Source organism: Penicillium robsamsonii, assembly GCF_028829455.1.
Source record: "Penicillium robsamsonii strain IBT 29466 chromosome Unknown utg000004l_segment0_segment0, whole genome shotgun sequence".
In the NCBI taxonomy this organism is placed as follows: Eukaryota; Fungi; Ascomycota; class Eurotiomycetes; order Eurotiales; family Aspergillaceae; genus Penicillium; species Penicillium robsamsonii.
The window spans coordinates 447,935-471,294 of record NW_026643222.1 but is presented as its reverse complement, the minus strand read 5'-3'; the positions used below and the strand labels follow the sequence as shown (position 1 = coordinate 471,294).

General features: G+C 47.4%; 9 protein-coding genes across 9 annotated transcripts; 7 read left to right on the top strand and 2 right to left on the bottom strand.

Annotated features, from left to right (window-relative positions):
• Positions 1-492: 492 nt before the first annotated feature.
• Positions 493-822, top strand: N7447_007660 (uncharacterized protein; the record flags this gene model as incomplete). The annotated part of the gene is made up of 1 exon (XM_057231922.1): positions 493-822. The coding sequence occupies one exon, from the start codon at positions 493-495 to the stop codon at positions 820-822; it is 330 nt and encodes a 109-aa protein (XP_057083687.1).
• A 703-nt stretch (positions 823-1,525) lies between these two features.
• N7447_007659 (ferritin-like domain-containing protein) lies at positions 1,526-3,185 on the top strand (the record flags this gene model as incomplete). The annotated part of the gene is made up of 2 exons (XM_057231921.1): positions 1,526-1,930; positions 1,992-3,185. 2 exons carry the CDS (start codon positions 1,526-1,528, stop codon positions 3,183-3,185), a joined length of 1,599 nt encoding a protein of 532 aa, XP_057083686.1.
• A 275-nt stretch (positions 3,186-3,460) lies between these two features.
• Positions 3,461-4,381, top strand: N7447_007658 (uncharacterized protein; the record flags this gene model as incomplete). The annotated part of the gene is made up of 1 exon (XM_057231920.1): positions 3,461-4,381. The coding sequence occupies one exon, from the start codon at positions 3,461-3,463 to the stop codon at positions 4,379-4,381; it is 921 nt and encodes a 306-aa protein (XP_057083685.1).
• A 351-nt stretch (positions 4,382-4,732) lies between these two features.
• N7447_007657 (uncharacterized protein) lies at positions 4,733-5,179 on the top strand (the record flags this gene model as incomplete). Its single annotated transcript, XM_057231919.1, has 1 exon — positions 4,733-5,179. The coding sequence occupies one exon, from the start codon at positions 4,733-4,735 to the stop codon at positions 5,177-5,179; it is 447 nt and encodes a 148-aa protein (XP_057083684.1).
• Positions 5,180-6,632: 1,453 nt separating this feature from the next.
• On the bottom strand, positions 6,633-8,600 carry afeA (adenylate-forming enzyme AfeA; the record flags this gene model as incomplete). The annotated part of the gene is made up of 3 exons (XM_057231918.1): positions 6,633-7,056; positions 7,116-8,239; positions 8,352-8,600. 3 exons carry the CDS (start codon positions 8,598-8,600, stop codon positions 6,633-6,635), a joined length of 1,797 nt encoding a protein of 598 aa, XP_057083683.1.
• A 2,254-nt stretch (positions 8,601-10,854) lies between these two features.
• Positions 10,855-12,342, top strand: N7447_007655 (integral membrane protein TmpA; the record flags this gene model as incomplete). Its single annotated transcript, XM_057231917.1, has 1 exon — positions 10,855-12,342. One exon carries the CDS (start codon positions 10,855-10,857, stop codon positions 12,340-12,342), a length of 1,488 nt encoding a protein of 495 aa, XP_057083682.1.
• Positions 12,343-15,056: 2,714 nt separating this feature from the next.
• Positions 15,057-15,525, top strand: N7447_007654 (uncharacterized protein; the record flags this gene model as incomplete). Its single annotated transcript, XM_057231916.1, is given in 2 exon segments — positions 15,057-15,110; positions 15,130-15,525. The coding sequence occupies 2 exon segments, from the start codon at positions 15,057-15,059 to the stop codon at positions 15,523-15,525; spliced, it is 450 nt and encodes a 149-aa protein (XP_057083681.1).
• A 432-nt stretch (positions 15,526-15,957) lies between these two features.
• N7447_007653 (cytochrome P450) lies at positions 15,958-18,056 on the top strand (the record flags this gene model as incomplete). The annotated part of the gene is made up of 7 exons (XM_057231915.1): positions 15,958-16,381; positions 16,462-16,644; positions 16,701-17,035; positions 17,100-17,221; positions 17,300-17,583; positions 17,654-17,755; positions 17,857-18,056. The coding sequence occupies 7 exons, from the start codon at positions 15,958-15,960 to the stop codon at positions 18,054-18,056; spliced, it is 1,650 nt and encodes a 549-aa protein (XP_057083680.1).
• Positions 18,057-18,771: 715 nt separating this feature from the next.
• On the bottom strand, positions 18,772-22,698 carry N7447_007652 (hybrid sensor histidine kinase/response regulator; the record flags this gene model as incomplete). Its single annotated transcript, XM_057231914.1, has 7 exons — positions 18,772-18,986; positions 19,047-19,161; positions 19,269-19,563; positions 19,615-20,661; positions 20,714-21,448; positions 21,498-22,610; positions 22,655-22,698. The coding sequence occupies 7 exons, from the start codon at positions 22,696-22,698 to the stop codon at positions 18,772-18,774; spliced, it is 3,564 nt and encodes a 1,187-aa protein (XP_057083679.1).
• Between the last annotated feature and the right edge of the window lie 662 nt (positions 22,699-23,360).

Here is a 23,360-nt window from a genome sequence, read left to right as displayed (position 1 = left end):
ATATGGAGCCAGACCCATTAAAATCCGGAAACGACGGGAGCTTGTCGAAAATCCACTTTCACACATCCGATCGACCGGTCAGATTCCTGTACGCTCACCTAGGTACAGAGTACCGTTTCAATTGTGGTTTTACGCTCGGTTAAAAAGTCTGCACGTTTCAACTTCGGCTACTTTTTGATACCATGTACCATATCCCCCGCATACGAGCTGCATAAAAAAAAAACAAGCGGTCAAGAAGCACAGTCGGAGTCGTGGGACATTCATTGTCCTCCGTAGGGATCAAATTGCAGCATTACAAACAAAGCGGTAGATTATGCATCTACGGCTGGGACACGGCAAATCCTCCCATCTTTACTTCTTCGAGACACATAAATGCTAGCCAAAAGAAGCAAATAATACTCCCCATTTCCCCCTTCTCTCAGTTCTCGTTCCCTAAACGCCAAGTAAGCGCTTTTTCTAAGATTGCAGAGCTTACTTACTGACTATCTAGTCATGCCTCAATGGACCGGATCCCTGACTAGCCAGAATGGAAATTCTCTGGCGGGATTATTCATGATTAATGGCGAGCCGTGGGTATTCGAAAAGAACGCTGAAGGGAAACCGGCGGCTCCATTTCAACGGGCCCCTGCAGTCGTCAATATTCCGTGGAAGGAACTTGAAAATATCCGCCAGTCCCTGCAGAGTCGAGAGCCGTTCACGGCGACTGTTATGGGCTCTACTATGGAGATCATTTGGTCTAATGGGGTGAGAATCACTGCCAATGTGCCCCATTGTGACACCTATGGTTTTTTTTCAGGCGAGGGTGGCTGGCGGACGCAGTGAAGGTGTTGGATACCTTGATGAATCTATGAATCTTCTGTTTTATGGCACGTTTCTTTTTGCGTTGGTGTTGGGTCTGATATTGCAGCGCTGGGTATCTTTATCTATATATGAACGATTGCACACCTATTTCGCCGACAGCGAAATTCCATTTTCATTGTTTATTGACGTTGATTCCCAGTTTCGCCCTTGTTCCCTGAAAAATATCCGGCAGTGTCCGGCCGGATTCAATTTCCACCCCCAGATACAAATGTGTACGTTGGTCTGTTCAGGTCCATGGAATGTTGGGGGTACATTCGACGTCATGTACTGCCGAATAGGCCGTTGTCTAGCAAATGGCAGTATCTTGCAACTACTACACCAAGTATATGAAGAACGGACATGAATTGCCATAAAATCACAAACCTTAACATTACCATGTGGCAATTCCACCATTCGGGATTTATTCCCGTTCAAAGCTACCCATATTTGCGCCCATAAAGATGTCTTGTGCGATTTCCTTACAAAATCAGGGACCCCGTTGGATTGCCTAGGCTGGTGATCATTTATTTGCTGATATTGGCTGAAGTAACACTATATGTGCTCTACGCAAGGTCCGTACCTATCCGATGCCCTTTGAACAATACAACTAACCCAATGCTTCGATGACCAGTGATAACAAAGCTTCGTCTGTCTTGAAATAGAGAAATATTGACCTTGACCAGAGATGATCTGGAAGAGTATCATTCTGTTGAGCCTATTGAGCTCACTGCCGTTCGCGGCTTCTTCTCCAAAGAAGCACCCACAGGATGTGACTACAAGCCTTGACCCGTCACTGCCTTCTCCAATTGAAGCCAATGCGTCGGCTTCAGCGCCGCCACTTCGTGGTCACAATAGCTCCAGGCCACACACACCCTTCACTGGGACTCCGACTACCACAGGTGCGCTGACAGCTTCTTCAATCGGAACGGGCATCCCTCGCGGAGGCGTTGCAGCTGGAGCGACAACCTATCCCGGTGATGGAAAGCTTCACCATGCCGAGCCTGCTCCATACGTCCCGGCAGGTGGTGTCGGGACCAACGGAAGCACGCCCGTGTACAACACGAAGAGCGATTTCGACTACGAGTCTTTGGTATGCATCCGCACTATCTCAAAGCAGGGTTGTGGCCCAGAAGCTAACCTACAACGGACAGGCCCTTGCTCTATATCAAGAATGGATTGAACTTGATCTGTTCCAAGATGGACTCCAGCGTTTCAACGAGTCGGCCTTCCGAGCTGCCGGTTTGACTGCTGCAGACCGCGAGTTGATCGCATTCATGGCACAGCAAGAGATAGGCCACGCCACTATGCTCAGCAACATCCTCGGAGACCGTGCCCCACAGCAGTGCAGCTATATCTACCCCTACACCAACGTCAAGGAGTTTGTCGACTTCTGTCAGAAACTCACTCGCTGGGGGGAATCTGGCGTGTATGGGTTTTTAGCTCATCTTGACTCCCGAGAGGCAGCGACTCTTTTGGTTCAATCCGTTACCACGGAAGCACGACAGCAAATGATCTTCCGCCAGTTCGAAGGTCTCTTCCCGATGGTTGAGTGGTTTGAAGCTGGCATACCGCAGTCCTGGGCTTGGACACTGCTAGCACCTTTCATCAGCTCTTGTCCTGAAAATCAGACTCGATTGATTTGGCAGAATTTCCCATCGTTGATGGTAATCAATGAACCCGATCCGTGGATTTTGGGAACTGTTTCTGGCAACTTGTCCTCGAGCAATAACCGGACTTCTGAGTACAATTTTACTACGAGTGCTGATCGGATTTCAAGGCTCCACCAGACTTCCGGGTTCAATCAGACCTCAGGATTCATGTTCAATCAGACCACTGGAAACAATAATACCGTCGGATCAGGCGTCAGTATCCCCAAGTCGCCAAAAGGCTCCGGAAGATTCAATTCGTCTGTTTCGGGTATCGTTCCCCCAGTTCCTGTCAGCAAAACCCGCCCAGTACCTCTCACGGCGCCGGGTCGCCAGGTGCTGTTGCAGTGGGATCTTCCTGGGAAGAAAATTGGTCCCAACAGCAGCTACATCACTACAACAGAGACGAAAGCTGGTAGCGCAAAGTTTGTCATTTGGGTGTCGCAGATAAACATTACCTACACCCCTCTGCATGTTGTCAATGGTACCAACAACGGTACCAACACTACTAACAGTACTACTGATGGTATTCGAGGATATACCACCCAGCCCGGCTTGGAAACGTACCAGGGTGACCCAGCTTTCAACGGTACCATTTTCATTGCTATCACAGACAGTGATCTGTATGTGAGCCCGTTCAATCTCAGCTTGATTGACCCGCATGTGGTTGCCGGTCCAGCTATGTACCAGGCTGGTTGAATTAGTCGTCAGCTCGTGTATTTACTGGGTGTTTTAAAGGGTGCAGGGAATTAGCAGTATCAATTTATAAAAGTTTGTTTTCTGTTACTCAAAAGCATGAGAAATACAAATGTAAATATAAATGAAATTGTACATCTGGAGCTATGAGCCAACTGGCGATCGCCTTAACCCCGGTGTATGTGTCTTATCGCCGAACCTCAACCTCATCTCTTCACGTCAGTGTTAACTTTTTTTTCCCACGCCACTCATCACTCCTGCACGCCAGCCTTAGCAATATGGAAGCAAGGAATCGCAAACAGCGCCGTGCAGCAGCTGGATCCTCCTCTAAAACCTCCGAACCCGAAATCTCCATGGCCCACCCCCCACGCAACGATCCGACCAAAAACAAACCAACCGTCGAGCGCACACTATATGACATCATCGCAGAGCGACAAAGCGGCCTGCATCAAAAGGGGGGATCGATTCCAGCTCCGGTAGAAGGACAGGGCATACCATCACAGTCAGGGGGAACGCGATTCGTGACAGTCGACGCGTCTGGGAAATTGGTCGACACGGACGGCGACATCAGCAGCCATCTCTCATCAAATGGCTCGCAAAAGAGCAAAAAAGCTCAACGGGGCTCAAATGGAAACGCTGTCAAGCAATCCGACTCCGAATCCGAACCTGACAAACCCCTCCCACCATTCCTCGACACAATTCTCCTGTCCCTGCCTCTTACGACACTCCATCTCACACTGAGCTATCTCGCAGCCCATCAATACGCTGAAAATACCGACCTGCCGAAACTCTTTAAAGATTCTGTAACGACCGCTTTCCCTCTTCTCACTTTATTCGTTCATCTAGCACATGGTCATATCATTTCCTTCAACAAGCGCGGTTCGAAGAATGCACGCGCGGAGCCTGCTCCTTCTTTGTTCCCATTTACAAGTGACAAATTGACGTTTTCATTCCTACGAAAGCTGGTTTTCCCGCCTGCGCTGCGGACCTTGGTGTTTCTTCCTGTTGCTGCGCTGCTAGGTGCGCATCTTATCGCCATCACGAATGGAGAGCCGTATTATGCGGTCATGAAGAAGGCGCCGGCTGTTGGGACTATCTGGATTTGGTGTATTTTAGAGTTGTCATTTGGGGCTGCTGTACTTGGGGCTTTGGGGCCTTTGGTTTGGGGGGTTTGGTGGATGGGGTATGGTATTGTTTAAGGCTGGGGATGGAGAGCTTGGATATATTATAAGGAATGGCTGTTGTAAATAGGAATTGCATTGAGAAGGAATTCTGATTGCTTTGATGAGGATCGGAAATGAAATATCAATATCAGTTTCATCATCTATCCTAATATGTAGAATAACAAAGCATATATAAAATCATTGATCCATCATTGAAACATGAACCATCTCTAACAAAGACACACCGAAACAACCATTATACAGAGACATAACGCAATGGCATCAGAATACACAAAGCCCCTTGTTCAAAACATCATTCGACATCAAATAAGAAGTTGATTCTTCGGCCCATCCGACCAAGAAAACTCCCTACACCTCCAAATCGCAATGTCCGGACGCCACCATGATCCCCCTATTTCCCACTCACCCGTCAATGCGACCGCCCTCAGACAAGAAATCATCGCCACAATTTTTCGTATACGCAGACTCCGTCTAATTGTCATCATTCCTGCACAGCGTCGCTGTTCCGGCAGTCCTCTAGCCTTGGCATTTATCTATATACGACCTTTTCTCACCGACTGGGACAACAATAATATACAGTGGGGTCTGTTGGTGCAAGCAAATCCTGGCCAACGACAGACCTTTATCGAGATAGACATCACCACGTATCCAAGTGGTACCGCCCAGCAGCGAGAGCAGAACTTTGCATTCCCTGTCTATGTGCTCAAGTCTGATTCCGGTGGGAGAAATTGGCAGTTCTATAGACACTCTACTAGAACTACTACTTATCCCCGAGGACTGATTGAGGAGCTTGCAGGGTTATCCTTGATGTGATTATTTTCATTTGTATGTTCTAGATGCATGAACAGCGAAGTGAATTCCCTCGATTTGAATTTTCTTTTTTGAAATTGCTTTTTCCAGTTTGTTCTAGTTTGTTCTAGTTTGTGCTCGATATAGACGCTGTGGATTTGACATGTCGTCAACAACTAGTCCGAGCTTTCCAATGCATATGTCAAGACCCAACAAAATCCCAAAAACCACTCAACGAAATTTATTTTTATTTTTTAATTCAGCCCTCGTGATTCGGAAGATATTGACAACGACCAACTTAATACATTTCTGCATTTCTGTTCCCGACAGTCGGATTCTGAGTCATATGTATCAGTTTTGCCAAAAGTCCCTGTACCTTTTGTTTACGCCACATGCAAGGTATTATTGATATTTCTCCTGTTACCAAAAGGAGGACAACCATAATACCCCCGAGAAAAGCAAGGAGAGCTATACCAAATAGGTCCTGACAAACTTGATAGACTGACGTGCAAAAGTCCCTCGGCCCGATGTAACATCCCGAAGTGAGCCCGTTAAGTGCGGCCCGTGGACCCTCTCGGATGAACCCAGCAACACCGGATCTGGTAGGAGTTGAACAGCTGATATGGACCCGCTATGTGAATATTTAGCTATATAATTTATATGTAGTTCTAAACTCAAATCCAAACCCAAAGAGCTAAAATCCAAAATCCAAAGCGCTTAAGCAACCTAATCGGGATCAATAATTAACCTCCTTAGCTCCACCCATCTCCGCTGGTACCAAGGATGCCCCTTGCATGGAACGGAACGTTCCACTTCTGCAGAATTCTTAGTGTTCCAAGGTTCCATCGGAATCGGATTCGGATTCCGTGTAACTGCTACTCCACTACCCAGGACCCACGCAGGAGTATGTGCATGAACGGGATCGACGAATTAATTGAATTTGTCTATGTTGTATACATCATATTTCTTATGCAAGCCGAGATCCGAAAACCGGGATCCTGGGCTGGGGAGAAGTGGGTTTTTGGAAGGGCGGTGTGGGTTGTTCTAGAGTCTCACTGCATGAGGCTTCGGGAGCTCCCCTGGAAGGGTCTAGGTGCATTAACTCCCCTGGAAGGATCGAGGTGCATTATCATAACTGCTGCCTTTGGTGTTTGTGTTTACGATGATTATGATATCTACGGTGGATTTGGTGTGAGATGTAACTTTCAAAGACAAATTAAAATTGAAACTCGATAATGCTGAAAAATGAACAAAGTCCTGGGAAAAACCATCGTAAGGAGGTTGTCTAGTTCGTTAAAAAAAAAAGATGTGACCACCACCAGAAAAATAGAAAAAGAGAAAACAAAAATGCAAAAAACCAACTGTCCCATAACGCCATATTCCCAAACGCCATTCCCTTTCACCGCACTTCACCGCTGAATGAGGATACAACTCACATGCGCCGTAGATCGTGCAAAGTACGGCCCGCTTTCTTAATTTAGACTGCCACCCGTCCTTCCGGGATGAGACTAATAGGGGAAATCTCAACAGCGGGTAGTCCACGTCGAGTGGCTGCAGCAGAGGCGTCACCTTCGAATCCGGATAGCAACGACGCCACCATCTCCCGGTAGGAGTTCATTTGTGACAGCTTGAACCGCTGGATCTTTCCACTTGCAGTGCGTGGAATCTCTTCCACAAATATGACACCTCCATCGAGAGCTTTGTATTTCGCCAGCTGCTGGCGTGCATAATTGTAAACCTGTTCGGCGGTTAGGCGGCGAACGGATGGGTCGCGAGAGCGAACGATGAAAGCGCGTGGGACCTCGCCCACGCCATCCTTGTGCACGCCAATCACGGCGGCGTCAATGATGCCTGGGTGTTGGAGAAGGACACTTTCGACTTCAGCTGGGGCGACTTGCCATCTATAGAATGATTAGTATTTTGTTGAGTTTATGAACTAGGGGCTTGGTGATAGACTTACCCTCGTACTTTGATAAGCTCCTTCGTCCGTCCAACGATGTAATACTGGCCCTGCTTGACGTACGCCACATCTCCCGTTCGGAACCATCCATGTGGCTCTAATGCGTCTGCGCGGCCTTTGTACGCAGTAAGCAGACCCGGTCCACGGACGTACAATTCACCTGAGCGGCAATCACCCTGCACGATTTTGCCATCATGTTCCACCAACCGGGCCTCGTACCCAGGAATACAGGTGCCAATACTGCCCGGGTCGCCCTGCTGGCCATAGCGAGTCTGGAATGTGACACCGACCTCGGTCATTCCCCAGATCTGACAAGCATATCCCATAGGGTTGATATATCTGCGGAACTGTTGCATAGAATGACCATCAATAGGAGCGCCAGCGACACCAACATAGCGCAGGGACGACAACATATCACCGATGGGCACGGTGGACTGATTGATCGAGTGAATGATAGCTGGGACGAGATAAGTCTCGGAGATCTGGTACTTGTGCACAGCAGCCAGGAAATCATTGACCTCAAAGCGTGGCAGGACGAACAACGGGTGTCCGTATCGGACAGGGAAGAGATGTGTCCAAAGTGCGCCGAACAGATGAAACATGGGCAGCGAGATGAGGCGGCTGACTGGATGCGGCACTTCGTAGTAGATTGTGCGGTGCTGTGAGACAAGTGCATAGTGGGACAAAATTGCTGCTTTGGGTAGTCCACCGGTACCGCTGGTTGGGTACATGGCAGCAGGCGTGGCCTGTGCGATGACGGGATCGGAGAATTTCAGCCAGTCGCTTTCGCCATAGCAAAGTAAATTTGCGAAATTGTTGTGGCGGGCATCGCTGCTCATTGCGAAGAATTGGCCAGCCGCTGAATATCCGAGTTCATGCCAGAGGAATAGTTGTGCGCAGTGGTCGATGGCTCGGTCGTCCACGAGGCAGACTTGTGCTGGGTGGATGCCCCGGCCTGCGGAGGCGTCGAGGACAGTGGGGAGGGCATCGCGGGTTGTGAGGATCAATTTGGGTTCGGCGAGACTGAGGATGTGATCGAGTTCTTTGGGGTGGCTTCGGGGGTTTGAGCCCATGTAGACACCGCCTGCACCAATTATACCGAAGAAGAGTGCGGGATATAGTATCTGTTATGACAGGGTCCGAGTCAGTATTGTTTTTAATTTTCCGAGAATCTTCCGTCCATTGGATTTTTGATTTCAAGGATGCTTCTTTTTTTGCTTTGTTTTTATCACTCACGCTATTTCCCAGGTGTAGCAATACACAATCCCCTGGCTGGACATTGTGGGCTTTCAACCCAGCGATCAGGGTCCGGACCAGTTGCCGGAATTGGGCAGCTGTGAATGATCGGGAAGGATCCTCGGCATCAATAAACAGTGGTTGATTCTGGTTGTAAGGCTTTGGGCCATCGAATGTGAAACTCAGCAAGTCAGAGTAGGCCTCCTGATGAGAGAGCATATTGTTTGAAGACATATTGTTCCAACCCATTGTTGAAGAGATCAAGAAGAGAACGGGGGGGAAGTGTGAGATTGTAATATATAAAAGTGTGAGACTAAGTCAAAGAGTCCATGCTCTCGGGGGATTATATAGGTAAATGTATATTCCATTTTCTTTTCTATTTGATTTTACCTTGACATGGGCTGTTCCACTTGGGATTTGGAATACACACTGATTATGTAACGCGCTAGTGTCCACACCACGACTGTAAGGTGAAATTCAAACTATATGTCCAATAAATTAATCAAAAGACTCAAAATCAAGGAGCTGAACCGAAATCAAACTCTAGAGTAAGGGCAGAAAATAACAGGGAATGCCTAGCGACCTTGGACGTTGTATGGAGTACTCGTAGAGTAGCATTCCCTGGAGTACATCGGGCTCCACACATGTTTGACACTAAATGTCCTTAGCGCGAATCCATTGTGGCGGGTTTTTGACCAATAAATTAAAAATTAAATGAATTGGCCCAATACGCTCACTAATTCACTAGCCCTTTAGAGCTGAGCCACAGATCTCGGGTTTTGGTCCGGGTTCCCGAAGGTTTCTCTACCTTGCGTGAGATATACTTTACAAGTAGAAGATCATAGATCGACGGGATCGTGAGATGTGCTCCAAACTTTAATCACAGATCACATTCCGTTGAAAGTGTCAAATAAATGTCCATGTCAAATGTCATTTTCTTCACGGTCCCCCACGAGCTCAGACAGGGGGTACATCCCGAGGTCCGATATTCCCCCATATTAGCCTAGAACTTTCAGACTACGTGAACAGACCGCATCTCTGACGTTTCAAGGGCACTTGTTTTGGACCCAATATTCCGGTGGATGCCCAAAACATGCAGCTGATGTCTAGTGGAGACTATGCTCTTGTGGAGTCTGAATCTGAGAGTTCCCAGGTTTTCCCCTCCCGGAACCAGATCCCCCAAGATCGACTAACGAAAAGATCAACCCAGACCCCACTTCCCACACCCGAGATATGTACTACACCCGTGCATTGGTAGCCAGTACCTCGGCGGTGGGAGATCAGCGTAGGATAAAAACAAAAGAGGGGCTGGGAATTGGATATACTAGTGCGGATATCCTCAGCTGCAGCCTGATGATCGAATGATCGACCGCGCGTTGATAACAAAAGACGGAAAAAAAAAAAGCAAAAAAAAGATATCCCAACAATCATGAACCGCTCTGTCATCCGGGCGGGTTATTGCATTAACTCATGGAGTCCATCCCGCCACACATAGATCCACATTGTCTCGAGTGCGCATCTAGAATGGGACTTTTGGCTCGACGCCATCCCTCGGCTGCAGATCGTCTGTTTTATTGACGGCTTTCTTGATAGTATGATCAAGTGTACTGGTCCTATCATATCCGGCGCTTGCATTCCCCCTCCCATCTAGACTAGTCAAGCATACCCTGACCATGTACTTGGGCCCATGGTGGTACTTCGGAACTCGCTTTGACTGGTCTTAGGTAGGGGAATTGTGGAGATATCGAAGTTAGTTGAGGTTGCATCACACCTCGATGAGCGCATTCTTAGTTCACCCATTCCAGCTCCCCTCTCCCCCCCAAGGGAAGGTGTTTCCCTTTCGACGATCAGACAAAGTTTGACAGGCTACAGCGTGGATCCGGGGGTTTCGTCAGACACCCGGCGTAAAGAACACGAAGCTGAACGCAAGGGAGTAGGATGGTTCTTTGATTGCTGATTGGCAAGAAAGACATTATGCACTAGTGGTCTGGACCACCAAGTGATAGTGTCATACACCTAGGAAGTAAATGAAGCAAATGAAGTAAATGAAGAAAAAAAATAATAATAAATGGCGAAATAATAGGATCATATGCAATGCAAGCCTGACTTTTGGAGCCAAACTCAAAAGAGACGGGAGAGAAAGGGACCAGGGCAAAAGTACCGAGAAGATGGGAAAAAGGCGTCACCGGGCGTCACCGCGAACGGTGACTCCCAAAAGGGAAAGACGAAACCTCGATTGGGAAGAAGAAGCGAAGGGAGTGCAGAGGGATGTATGTGAGGCTGATCTTGGTGGGTTTGGTGGAGGGAAAAATGTATTGACATGATTTACTTCAAAAATGGAAGACTCGCCCTGGTTGGATTGTCAACTTTTTTCTTTTCAATCTTCCACTTCAAGGAATCCCTGGCCTTAGTTCATTCATACCTTCCGGTCATCTTTTGAACTCTTTATATGAGCTCAGCGTGAGGACTCATCATGGTTATGTCAGAGAAAAGCCCCATCACAATGCCTCCAAAGGTGGTCGTCGCACGCAACACCCCAACTGTGAGCGAGGCCACCCTCACCAATGGAGATAAAATCAATGAGAAATGTTACTCCAAGGAATCCGAATCCTTACATCTCGACCTCGCAAAGGAGATCGATGTGGAGGCACAGACACAACAACCTACCCAACGCAAACCCAAGTTATTTGCATCCACTCGATATGCCATTCTCACACTCTACCGGCGGCTTTTCACGCTAGTCTTCTCCGCCAACGTTGCAATGTTCGTGTATGTCATGAGCACTGAACAAAAACTCTTAGCCCTGGTCAATGCCACAGCGGCCAATTTACTCGCTTGCGGTCTGGCCCGCCAGCCACTGGTGGTCAATGCCATCTTCGTGGTAGTGTGCTCAATGCCGCGCTCAGCGCCCCTTCCCCTTCGTCGCATCGCCGCCAAAGTTTACCACTATGGTGGTGTCCATAGCGGTTGTGGAGTCGCCTCCCTCGTGTGGTACATTGGATTCGTGGGCGTGTTATCTCACCAATATTGGAGAGCATCAGGCGATGTTTCGGATATGGGCATATCAGCAGCGCCAGTTGCGTTAGCTTATGTCATCTTGCTTCTGCTGCTGGCGATTATCGTGGTGGCCCACCCCGCCTTCCGGATGAAACGACACGATTATTTCGAACTCACCCACCGTTTTTCGGGGTGGCTTCTCGTGGCCTTGTTTGTCGCCCTGTTGCTCGTTTTCTCGCGAGGCGCTAGCAAGGCAAAGGGTCAACCACTTGGAACATTCCTCGTGGAACTGCCAGCATTCTGGTTCCTGATTTTCACGGTAGCGGCCATTATCCAACCTTGGCTATTCCTCCGCAAGGTCGCGGTGCGGGCCGAGCCACTTTCCACCCATGCCACTCGCCTGCACTTCGACCATGCTATTACCACCTTTGGAAAGGGAATTCAACTTGCCAAGCACCCCCTTCGCGACTGGCATGGTTTTGCCACTTTCCCAGACCCTGCTCCCGCAGGTGTCCACGGCAACCCAAGTTTCTCTTGCTTGGTGTCCAAGGCTGGTGACTGGACTGCAGAAACGATCCAGAATCCGCCTACCCACCTTTGGAAGCGTGGCGTGCTGATCTATGGATTCGCATATGCCATGCGCGTTTTCAAGAGAGTGATTGTCGTCACTACCGGATCTGGCATTGGACCTTGCCTGTCATTCCTCGGTGATGAAAACCGACCTGCACTGCGTGTGCTCTGGCAAACTCGTGCTCCTCGCCGGACCTACGGTGATGGGGTGATGCACCTAGTCCACAAGATGGACTCGGCACCCATCATCCTTGACACCGACAAGTGTGGGCGTATGGATATGGTTCCCATCATCCTGCAGCAGATCAAGGACTTCAAAGCTGAAGCGGTGTGCGTGATCAGTAACCCTGTTCTGACGACGCGGATCGTCTATGAGCTTGAAGCTCGAGGGACCCCGGCATTTGGTCCGATTTTTGATTCTTGATTTTGCAAGCTTATTATCTTTGTGTCTTTTGTCCGTACATACCTTTGTTTGCTTGTTTTCTTCAGCCTTTGTTTGTTTTTGCTTTTCTTGTTTAGGAGGTCTTATCTTTTGAGCATCTTGCTATATATCCTCTCTGGCTTGAGGCGTTTATTGGCGGCATATTGTTTTTTTTATTATTAATGATGATTTCAAAGGGATGTTGAATCGCAAGACTCCTTCCTCTCAGGGGGGACCTTGTTTGTAAATATGTCAGCACTTCCTAGGGGGATTTGGAATCGCGCGCTATGACCCTGCTGGTATCCGTTAGACAATTACTCCTTTAGCAACTTAATGGATATAATGATGACAAACTTTACACTTGACAAAGACAATATCTCTCAGTGCAATTCCAAATACCAACCAACTTTCTCCACACGGTAGTTTAGGGGCCAATTAAAGTGTGTGATCTACGTGATATATACTGTAACTTACATCAAGCAGATTGTTTTAGATTTGCTTCTGTGTAACTCTATCGTCGCGTCTCGTGTGCGATTTGATATACTCGAATTTGAGTTGGATTTCATGCATATCTTTGCATATACCTATCTTTCACTATATCTTATTACTGTATAGTTCGGGCTGGGACATTTAAGCCTCCGACCCCTGCGGCGAGGCGATATTTCCCCAATTCGGTAAGTACCTGCGAAGCACGAGGTCAAATATATATCTCTTCAAATATCATCCAAGAATAGATTAAAAAATCAAACACTTGATATATAGATCCCTTCCAGTTCCAACCATCCAATCATCCAAAAAACAAGAAACAAAACATCCCAAGCCACGAACGTTACACCTAAGCCCACCGCAATATCCGAACCATGCAATGTAAGCACAGCTCAAACGGGCACCCACATCTTAGGCATGTCAAGATCCCAACTTCCATAGAAACCCCACCTACTCACATTAGCGTATGCATACACCGAGGTTTAATAGATAAGACACTTAACCGCATTAGCTACATCGTAAGATGGCCGGAAACTCCAAAAAGCAAACCCCGCTAACACCCACTGGACAGGCACAACGGAGTAATAAAATCAGCACTAGACTAGCGCTAGGCCAGCCGGTCTCGCAACGGCGCGGTGTCCGCACATGCATAATAATCTCACTAGCATGTATGAGCCGCGAACCGAGCACCGGCGTGGTTCGCATCTTGTCTCACTATTCTCCGGCGGGTTGGCCCGAGCGGGTATGTATGACGGAGACTGTGCGTATGGTAGGACCGTGCTGATGCTGCACCTCAAAAGTATGGACCATTCAACATTCAACTTAGGCATTTTATTAAACATAACACTACCTGTATTGCGGGTAGACTGTCACTCAAGGGGTATTGCCGCTTCCCCACAAATCTGATCAGTGCACCGACTTGCCGCGGCGTAGGTGGGTACTCGCCTCCACACCCTTTGAGCTTATATGAAATACACGAGAGCGCTTGTTGAGGAACAAAACAAAATGGCCACTAGGAAAGGAATCATTGCCAGTCAATCAATTCATCCTTTGACTTTGAATTGGTCATTGGAGGATGTGGATGTCCATTGACCAGGCGAAGATGAGATCCTCGTCGAAATGCGCGCTTCGGGAATTATGTCATACTGATATTGTCCTGACTTCAGTACCTAGTGGCGCAATTGGTATCGCATATCCAAGGGTGGCAGGACATGAAGGTAAAACATTACCCCTTTGACATACTTTCCTCTAGACCTGAATCGGAGTCATTGCAATAATTTCTGGCTCATTTTCTTTGTCACAATGGCTTGTTAACATCGTCACAAGTGCTGGGATTGTACGCGGTATCGGAAAAAACTTCCATATCGTCGAAATCGGCGACCCAGTTCTTCTGTCTTTTTATTCTTGCTCATCGTGTCACCAATGCGAGTCCTCCAGTCCTGCGTATTGGAACGACTTCGCGCAGGAAAACTATTGTTGCCAGAAGCGGATGTCAGTACATGGAAGTGGTGAAGAACTGCGAGGCTTTTCGGCCAGTCCAGATTCGCTCGGTACAGCGTCTTCATCGAAGCAAGTGTTATCAATGCCAAGGACCTTCTGGAGCATGATGACGAGCTTCTAGTTTTTCTTTTCAAATATAGAGGTGTAGGAGTGTGTATTGTCAATATCTATCTGCTACTTGTATCCGTACATAATAAAACTGCTCAATAAGGAATGGACAGGATCAATACAAGTAGACGGCGAGGTCCCCCAGGTAGGAAGGAGCAAACAATGTAAACCTAGAACTTCTTACCTTTGCACTTTTTCTTCTCTCACCCTTCTCATTCCGCTTGTAAGTGCTCCCATCCCTTCCTCTCTTTTCATCATGTATCAAGCTTCATCAAAGATGATGATTTCATCAAAAATGAAGTTATTTTTAACCGTCCTGCGTCCCTTCGTGGAGCCTACCCTGCAGATCAGGTCAAGTGGTGTATTTCTCATTGGCTGGCTTGTACTGCACCTGGGCACTCACTTCAGTGGCGTTTGGGTTCTCTGCTTGTCGCATTGTTCACTGGTTTCTTTGTTGCCAAACAATGAAATGCATGTCTTCACCTTGTTCACCTCTTTCTGATTTTCAAAGTTTCTTCCAACTAGGTCTCGATAGTTACGTGATCTACAAAGATGTGGTAGTTATCCTTTTTGAAGTCCCGTGAACCAACGTTGTTGCGTTTGAAGAAAGATCAGTAGCAAAAATGGAGCGAGTTCACCGTTACGGTCCAATCAACCAGAACGACAAAACGATCCTTGTTCTGAACGCATTTGAAGCACATCTTCCTGCTGACGGAAAGGCGAATTTTATCAATCACCTATAAACTTTCGTTACAAGTTCATGACCATGCTGAATCATTGATCAATGGATTCTTGGCCCCGATGAGGACTCTGAGATCGACTTCGACAGTTTTACCGAGGGCTGGTATGGAGGATTCCATAGACAATATTGCACCACTGTCAACCTGCCGGTTAACGAGAGAAGCAAACTTGAAATCAAATTGCTTGTCCTGTGATGGACAGAGATGTGTTGTCACCAAGCTCTTGGATGCGCAATCTGTTCCCCACAACGATACGACGAGCCTCGTTGCATACACCGAATGTGCCACAATAGTAGGATCGAGTATTAGCAATAAAATTCATCGCTTTCTTTCCTTTTTTGACGTGACCTGATCAACCCGCTTATTCCTAGTAGAAGGTAGATCACGGCCTAGAGTAGTTAGTGTCCGCGAATCATAGTATGAATTGGTCATCTACCTAACCGAATGACATCTAAAAATCCTTGGAATAATTCATTATGACTGGACGAGGGTTACAATCACATTGTCAGAGATTATCGCACGGTAATGATCGACACATAGTGCATACCTAGCGCCTTCGGTTCTGGCTAGATTTGAGGGGTCCCCGGCTAGAATAACTCCATTAACCTTAGGGCTTTTCCCTAGCCTGATTCTCACGGCCTTGAGCCGGTTATGTGGACTTTTACGTACTTTTGAATCTTTGATGTTAAATTTATATATAGCTGTACGAAGATATTACACTCCTTTAACAAGGCAATAATTCTTTCTCCCGAGGTCCTTTCGAACTTCTATATCGTCGCATACGATGGCTTCATACATCTTAGCGACGAATTCTCCTGGTGCGATTCTACCACTCGCGGGCTTCAGCGGTTTGACCGCACATGTTCTTTTCTATCGTCATGGAGAATGGGATCTCAAGGCCCCACGTATTGTGGTCTCATACATATTTCTGTTCTTAGGCGCTACATTCCTGGAGCGGTACCAGAAAGGTGAGCTCCCAATTGGTGCACCAAGCCATTTGGCCGCCAAACTCGTAGGGTGCCATATCTTGGGTATCTACACGAGTATGCTCTTCTACCGAGCATTTCTACATCGGTTGTCACAGTTCCCGGGCCCATTCTTTGCAAAACTATCAAACTTTCATGTGACTCTTCTGTCTGCCCGGAAGCTTCAGCTTTATGCGGAGACTGAGAAGCTACACGCACAGTACGGAGATTACGTGCGTTTAGGTAAGGAACAAGATCAATCTTTTTCATCTATTCTTCTCTTCGTGACATTGGACTAATCGAGGGTACATTTGAATTATCAGGGCCTACTGAGTTGTCTATTACGGATCCACGCGCAGTCAAGGAAATCTACAGTTCCTCTGCCAAGGTCACCAAAGGGCCTTGGTATACGGTCTTGGAACCACGAGTTTCCTTACAGATGGTCAGAAATAAGCAGGTGCACGCACAGCGAAGGAAGGCTTGGGACCAAGGCTTTAGTACCCGAGGTATGAAATTTCCATTGCCTGTATGGTAACACACAGCAGATTCTAAGGTCCCCCAGCACTCCGTGATTACGAGCCTCGCGTCTCCCATTACACAGAACAGCTCATCCAGGTCATCGAACGGGAGGTGGGCAATCAAATCAACATGGCTCAGTGGTTCAATTACTATAGCTTTGATGTTATGGGTGATTTGTCGTTTGGAAAATCCTTCAACATGCTAATAGATGGCAAAGACGCTTATATCTTGAAGCAATTGCATGCTGATTTAAGAATGATTGCAATTTTTGCCCATCTCACCTGGCTATTTCCATTCTTCAAGAAAATTCCTTTGATCAATGCGGACTATCTCAAGTTTTGGAAATGGGTGGATGCGCGTGTTGATGAGAGGATTCAGGTTAGAGAACCCCCATCAGTGATCCAATTCGAGGCAAAGTCCAAAAACTAATACGACTGTATAGAGTAACCCATATGCCCCAGATGTGTTCTCATGGATCCTCAAAGCATACGAGCAGGGTCCAAAGACGAAGCAGGATAAGGATGACCTCAGTGGTGATGCATACCTAGTTATCGTAGCTGGAAGGTACTATATTATCCTCCACGCCCCGAATTCTATCTCCTAATCCACTAACTGACCTGTGCTAACTTAATCCATTCAAAGTGACACTACAGCTGCAACACTTACCAGCCTTTTCTTCCATCTTGCCATGGACCGCACTCTGTATAAAGCAATCCAGAAAGAGCTGGACGCTCTACCTAGTCTATCCTACGACAATCTGAGAGGTGTAAAACTACTCGACGGAGTAATTAATGAAACGCTCCGACTTCATCCTGCTGTGCCTTCAGGAATGCAGCGTACGACTCCACCAGAGGGCATCACTATCGGCGACAGGTACATTCCCGGGAACGTCAGGGTTTGCATTCCCCTATATACCATGTTCAGAGGTGAGAAATCGGTCACCCGCCCTTGATCAGTCGAGAATAAGATCAAAATAAAGGCTAACACAGTGGTTAGATGAGCGCAACTTTGCTCGCCCACAAGAGTTTTTGCCCGAGAGGTGGGATACACAACCAGAACTCGTCAAAGATGCTGCTGCATTTGTTCCATTCAGTGCTGGTATGTTTTGTCACAATGATTGATTTCTCTACTTTGCACGGCTTGCATAGGGACAAGCAAGACCTATGGCTCAGGATGCTAACATTCAATTATTCATTTAGGTCCATATTCGTGCGTTGGAAAACAGCTAGGACTGATGGAGCTCCGCTGTGTGACTGCTGAGATACTTACCCGATTTGATGTCTCGTTCGCCCCAGACCAAACGGTGGCTGCTTTCATCGATGGAAAGCAGGATGCTTTCGCAGTAGCTACGGCACCATTAAAGGTAGTATTCCAAAGAAGGGAAAACAAGGAAAAATGATGTGCCCAAGAAAATTGTTGGTTTAGCTGCACTTTTTACAATACTGTGTTGGTTATGTCTGAGCTTTCATGAACATTGAATAGCATCATGACTCTGTGTAGGCGTTCTTCCTTCTCTGTCTCTAAACCAAGTCTTTTCCTTCTCATTTATGGTCAAGCAGGCTAGATCAAACACACTATTATATCCACGAATTCTTTTTTTACAAGTGTGCTTCTATGGTAGGGCCCAGTTACTGTATCTGTTTAGGCTGATTATTATCTGAAGTAATGATGCATAGGGCATTATCCGTCATATCCTTGGTTGGACTGTGAAGACACCCTTACCATTGAAGAAATGCAACTTGTGTTGGTTTGATTGGCTGAATGTGATGGCTTCAATGAAAAGGTAGGAGGGAAAGAGCCGCAAAGAATGACGGGTGGGTATGAATTGTGGATCAAGGAGCAGTTACGGTTTATACAAGTGTTTCTGGGGTTTGGTCCTGGATGAATGGGGAATTGGGACAGCGGCATTTGGTCTATAACATTAATGAGGTAGAACTATGTACGTGAATGTATATTTCGTTAGTTAACGATAAGGGTTATAGAGCTGTCCGTTTTCTTGCTCTTGAGCAATATGCTGTAGTATCACGACAAGGATGACGCTGACGGTGTGAACTTTCGAACAGCCTGCCAAAAATGAGCGGGTGATTGCTTTATCCACCAGAACTGGTAACCGATTAGAGTATGGGTTCTATAAGCGTCTTCAGCTTACGGAGGGAGAGGGGTTTGACTAAATAGTCGTCGACACCTGCGGTCACGGCCGCCTGTTGCATGGTATCCGAAGCGACGCCTGTAACAGCCATGATGCGGGAGGGTTGGAGACCGTGGTCCTTCTCGTATTGTCTAATCTTGCTGGTTGAAACCAGCCCGTCCATTACAGGCATTGATAGATCTAGAATTAACGACGCAGTTAGTACCTTTTGGATGAGGGATATTCAGCTTGTAGACTAACCCATCAGTATCAAGTCATATGCTCGACTTGTAGATTCAACCTGTTCCAATGCAATCAGTCCATTAGAAGCTGTGTCGTAACTGCAGCCAAGTTTTCGCATGAACGTAGCCAGGATCTGTTGCATGATTGTAAGTCTGATCACAAGGGATGAGTAGAGGGAACTGATATACGAGAAAGTGATGGCAACTTTTATGTAAATGAGTTTGCAGGGAGCTAACTTACCTTGAGATTGATGTCATTGTCATCCACGATGAGAACATGCATATCGTTCATTTGACCATTCGATAGAATCGGCGAGCCCCGGACAGGGGGACTCGGACAGACCAGTTCAACTGGAGGTTGTTGTGAAGCATCTTTCGATATTTCTGGTAGGGTGGGAGTAGTAGGTTCCGGCGGAAGAATCTCATGGCTTGTTGGTGGAGCCTCAACTGGAGCTTCAAGGACGCCGATTTGAGCTTGTGAATTTTGTAGATCCATGATCCTTCGAGCGGTTTCACGGATCTTCTGAGGTCCATATCTGCATCGAAAGTCAGCTTGAGTATTCATAAAAGGGGATATCTGGACGTACGGCTGTGTCATTAGGATGGCATTGAAAGGAAGAGACGGGCCTAGCGAGGACGTCGTGCTGCCCAGGACGATGAAGAATTTGAAATGATGGCCGGTATTCATGGTAGAAGGTGATTGCTCATTCAACATAGCCTGGAATTTTGCCTCCTCAATGACTGCGATGTCACCCTGTCCCTTCTCAAGTGAGTCTGCCAATGCGATATTCCATCCGAGTTGTACCCGGAACACATTGGCGAGCGTGCTTTGAATAGAAAGCATTCGTTTCGCATCGGAGCTCAGGATACCAGTGGGTGTCTCCTTCAAATCAGGACAGCCGTTAAACCCAACGAGGCATGCGTTCAGAGGGTACTTGTGTCTTTGAATTCCTATTGAGGAAGCATCGTCGAACAACTTGGGGACATGGTCCATGGCGTGCTGTGCGGTGATGTAAACATCAACCTGGGTACCAACACCGTGTTCGCTCTTAATTTTCAAATGACCACCCAAATAAGTCACCAGCTTATGCACGACACTCAGTCCAAGTCCAACACCATCTGACAGGGCGTCTTCCTGGGCGAATGGCGAGAATGCCGAGTTTCTAAGAAAGTCTTCTTTAATTCCTCGGCCGGTGTCTGTAACTCGGAGATGGATAAGGCGAGGTTCTGCTTCGGTTTGGGCTGCGGCTTGTGACAACGATACCTCGATGAGGCCTATCTGCGTCCATTTTATTGCGTTGCCGAGCAGATTCATCACTATTCTCCTCCAGGCGCCAGCAACTGATCGGATATCCCAGGAGCCGGACTGCTCGATGTTTACTACCACCGACAATTCATCCCCATTTCGAGTGACATGAGAGATGGGTTGAGACAACGGAGTCGCAGTAGCTGTATCACTTGCAAGAGAGGAGACCGGCACGGGCGCCTTTCGGCCGGTATGGAGTATCACAGCGACTTCCTCGACCAAGGAATCGAGACTGAAGTCAGAGACTAGGGTTGTTGAAGAATCTTCACCGTTGGTCACGCTGAGGCTTTTCGTAGTCGCCAAGTTGTTGATCTTACAGTAATCCAGCCTTGTGTTTGTCAGTAAAAGCTCTTTCTGGATGGACTGCGAGTAAAACTTACAGGTGATTTATTGTGTCCAGCAAGGTGAGACCTGACGTTGAGATCATATTAACCACATCACGGTGTGCGGTCTGAAGTGGGATATCATGTAGCAGCTCTGCGCTGGCGAGAATCCCATGTAATGGGGAGCGAAGTTCATGACTGATGGAAGTTACAAAGTCGAATTTCGAGTTCTCACTGGTGGTCCAGTGTATCCGGGATACTTCGGAGATCATAGAATCCCCGAAAGCTTTAAAGTAGTGCAAATCTTCTGTGCCCAAGGGACGATGGCTTCCATTTACCCATACCAGTGTACCTGCAAGCCATCGCGATTTGTTCCAATCCCACAAAGGATAGAAAAGCACACACTTAGCTTCGGGGAACTCATGAGCAAGACGACGAGAGATATGGCGAATGGTTTCGAAATCGGGAGTGCGAATCCTCGCATTGCCACTTGCAGAGTCCGGGGGGCTATCCGGGTTACTCTTGTTCCCTATGTTGAAGATGTGGCCATCTGGAAAGTGTGTGATCAACAAATGCAGCAACTCCTCGGTCAACTTGACCTGATATTTTGAGTCAGTATTGCTATTAGCTGGCCTGCAGCTTATAGCCTGACCCAAGGAGCCACAGTAGCTTTCTGCATCTTTGGGCGCACTTGCATTAGGAATACCCCAAGGGGAAGAGCCTGCAGCAATTGTGGCACTGGTCTCGAGATTTGGCAAGGCGTCCCAATCATCATGCCGTCCAGAAGAGTCGCTAGAATGGAGTTAGAGACTGTCAATTACATAAAGAAAGAGCGACCAACAATTGCGGGTCATTCCGGTGGGCATCAAGAAAGACCACGCCGTCCAGATCTAGAGATTCTCTCAGCAGGAGACTGGCACGGGCAAATATCGCAGCTATGCGTTCAGCGATAGACACCTTTTCTGGCACTAGTGATTCCGGGGTTCCTTCCACGGAGGAGGGAAGCGGTTCCACTCGGTCCGAGGTTCGAGAAAGCGACGATGGTAGTGTATAGTTTGACTTGCAAGCAACGTTTCGAGAAAATATCGACACTTCCTTTCCATCGAAACTTGTGGACGACCTTTCATCAAGAGATGAATAGACACCAATATCCTTTTCTGTGGGCAAAGAATCGAGCTTTTCACCCACATCGGCTGGGATGGCTATTAGTCCCAAATCCTCGGAATTGAGTTTTTTCGCAGATGCCTCAATCTGGCCTTGAGTAGAGAAGCCAGTAGGATCGAATTTCGAACGACTTTTGACAAAGTTTGTCAACCCTTTGACCAAGTTCTCCGAACGACGATGGTACTGGACGATCCGCGAGTTTTCAAGGTGGTTTGAAATCGAGTCGGCAATCTCCCGAAGAGAAGCCACATCTTCTTCTCCAAATATCGTTCGTGGCTTGTTGTCCACCACACAATATGAACCTAGTACGAACCCGGAGGGACTGTACAATGGCACCTCGGCGTAGAATCGAAAGAAAGGCCAGTTGACCACATACGGGCGATCTTTGTAGAAATCCTCCTTGGTAAAATCACGAATGATGTTGCGCGTCTGGTTGGCCGTTATGTTCTCCGTGTCTAGTATCTGGGAAGGGTCCTGTCCCGTGAAAAGTCGAATGGCGTGGGGACACACCCCCCATTCCAAGTCAAGTGTGTTGACACCCAGGAAAATGCCATCGTCCGGGCGATGAAAGTCTTTGTTTCGAAGAGAGATCGAGGCAGTTGCCTCTGCAATGACATGTTGGCTTTCTCCATCGATGATTGACACAAAGGATCGATTGCATCCAAAGCGATAGACACCCAGTTGGGTCAGGGCGGTCAATGTGGTATCATTTGAAAGACGAGGGAAGGGTGTTTCCTGGACCCCATCCACCGAATCCGAGGTTGTCGAGGGTTCGAAAATACAATAATATCTGAGATGTGTTAGTGGCGATCGCAACCGGGCGGGGAAACAAACTTGGATAACTCGCGGATTCTCTCTTGCTCAACATTCTGACCCATATTAGATGGGCCAGCTGATCTATAGCTGGTCACTTCATATAAAGTTAAGTGTATAGATGTTGAAATAAAGAAGAAATAAAGACGCAAAAAATCGGGTTAAACCTGTTTTGGGGAAACCCTGACGCTACGTGGTGGGGGCTAGTGCCTCGGCAAGATGTGGACATTTGTAGGGTCAAGTCTAGACTTTGTGGACTATTCTAGACTTGGAATGTTTATGCAGTTTGCGCGTTTTCACATAAAGCCGAGAAACACGACAAAAATATCCTAAAAGGCATATCAAAAGAATATCGTCAAAGACAGAAGGCACAGCTATCCTGTACATGTTTGTGACCCTGGATACTGCCAAGACCCTGACATTTCAGAGTGACCGTGATACGTTTAGTTTAAACTTCAAAATAATACATAAAAGGGAAAAAACTGCCGCATATCTTGGTGCTTGAGGACTTTTTACGGACATGCCATAGTGAAGCTTTTCTTGGGACGGGGGTTTCGTCCAAACCGAGATGAATGGTGGTTTCCGAAAGTGGATGACTGCGACAAGATTGTATTAGACGTTAGGGCTATCTACGATCATTGAAACCTCACTGACAAGACAGATGTCTATACTAGCATCAGAAATACACGGAATACGCACTGGCGCGAATAGACTGTCTTACACTGTA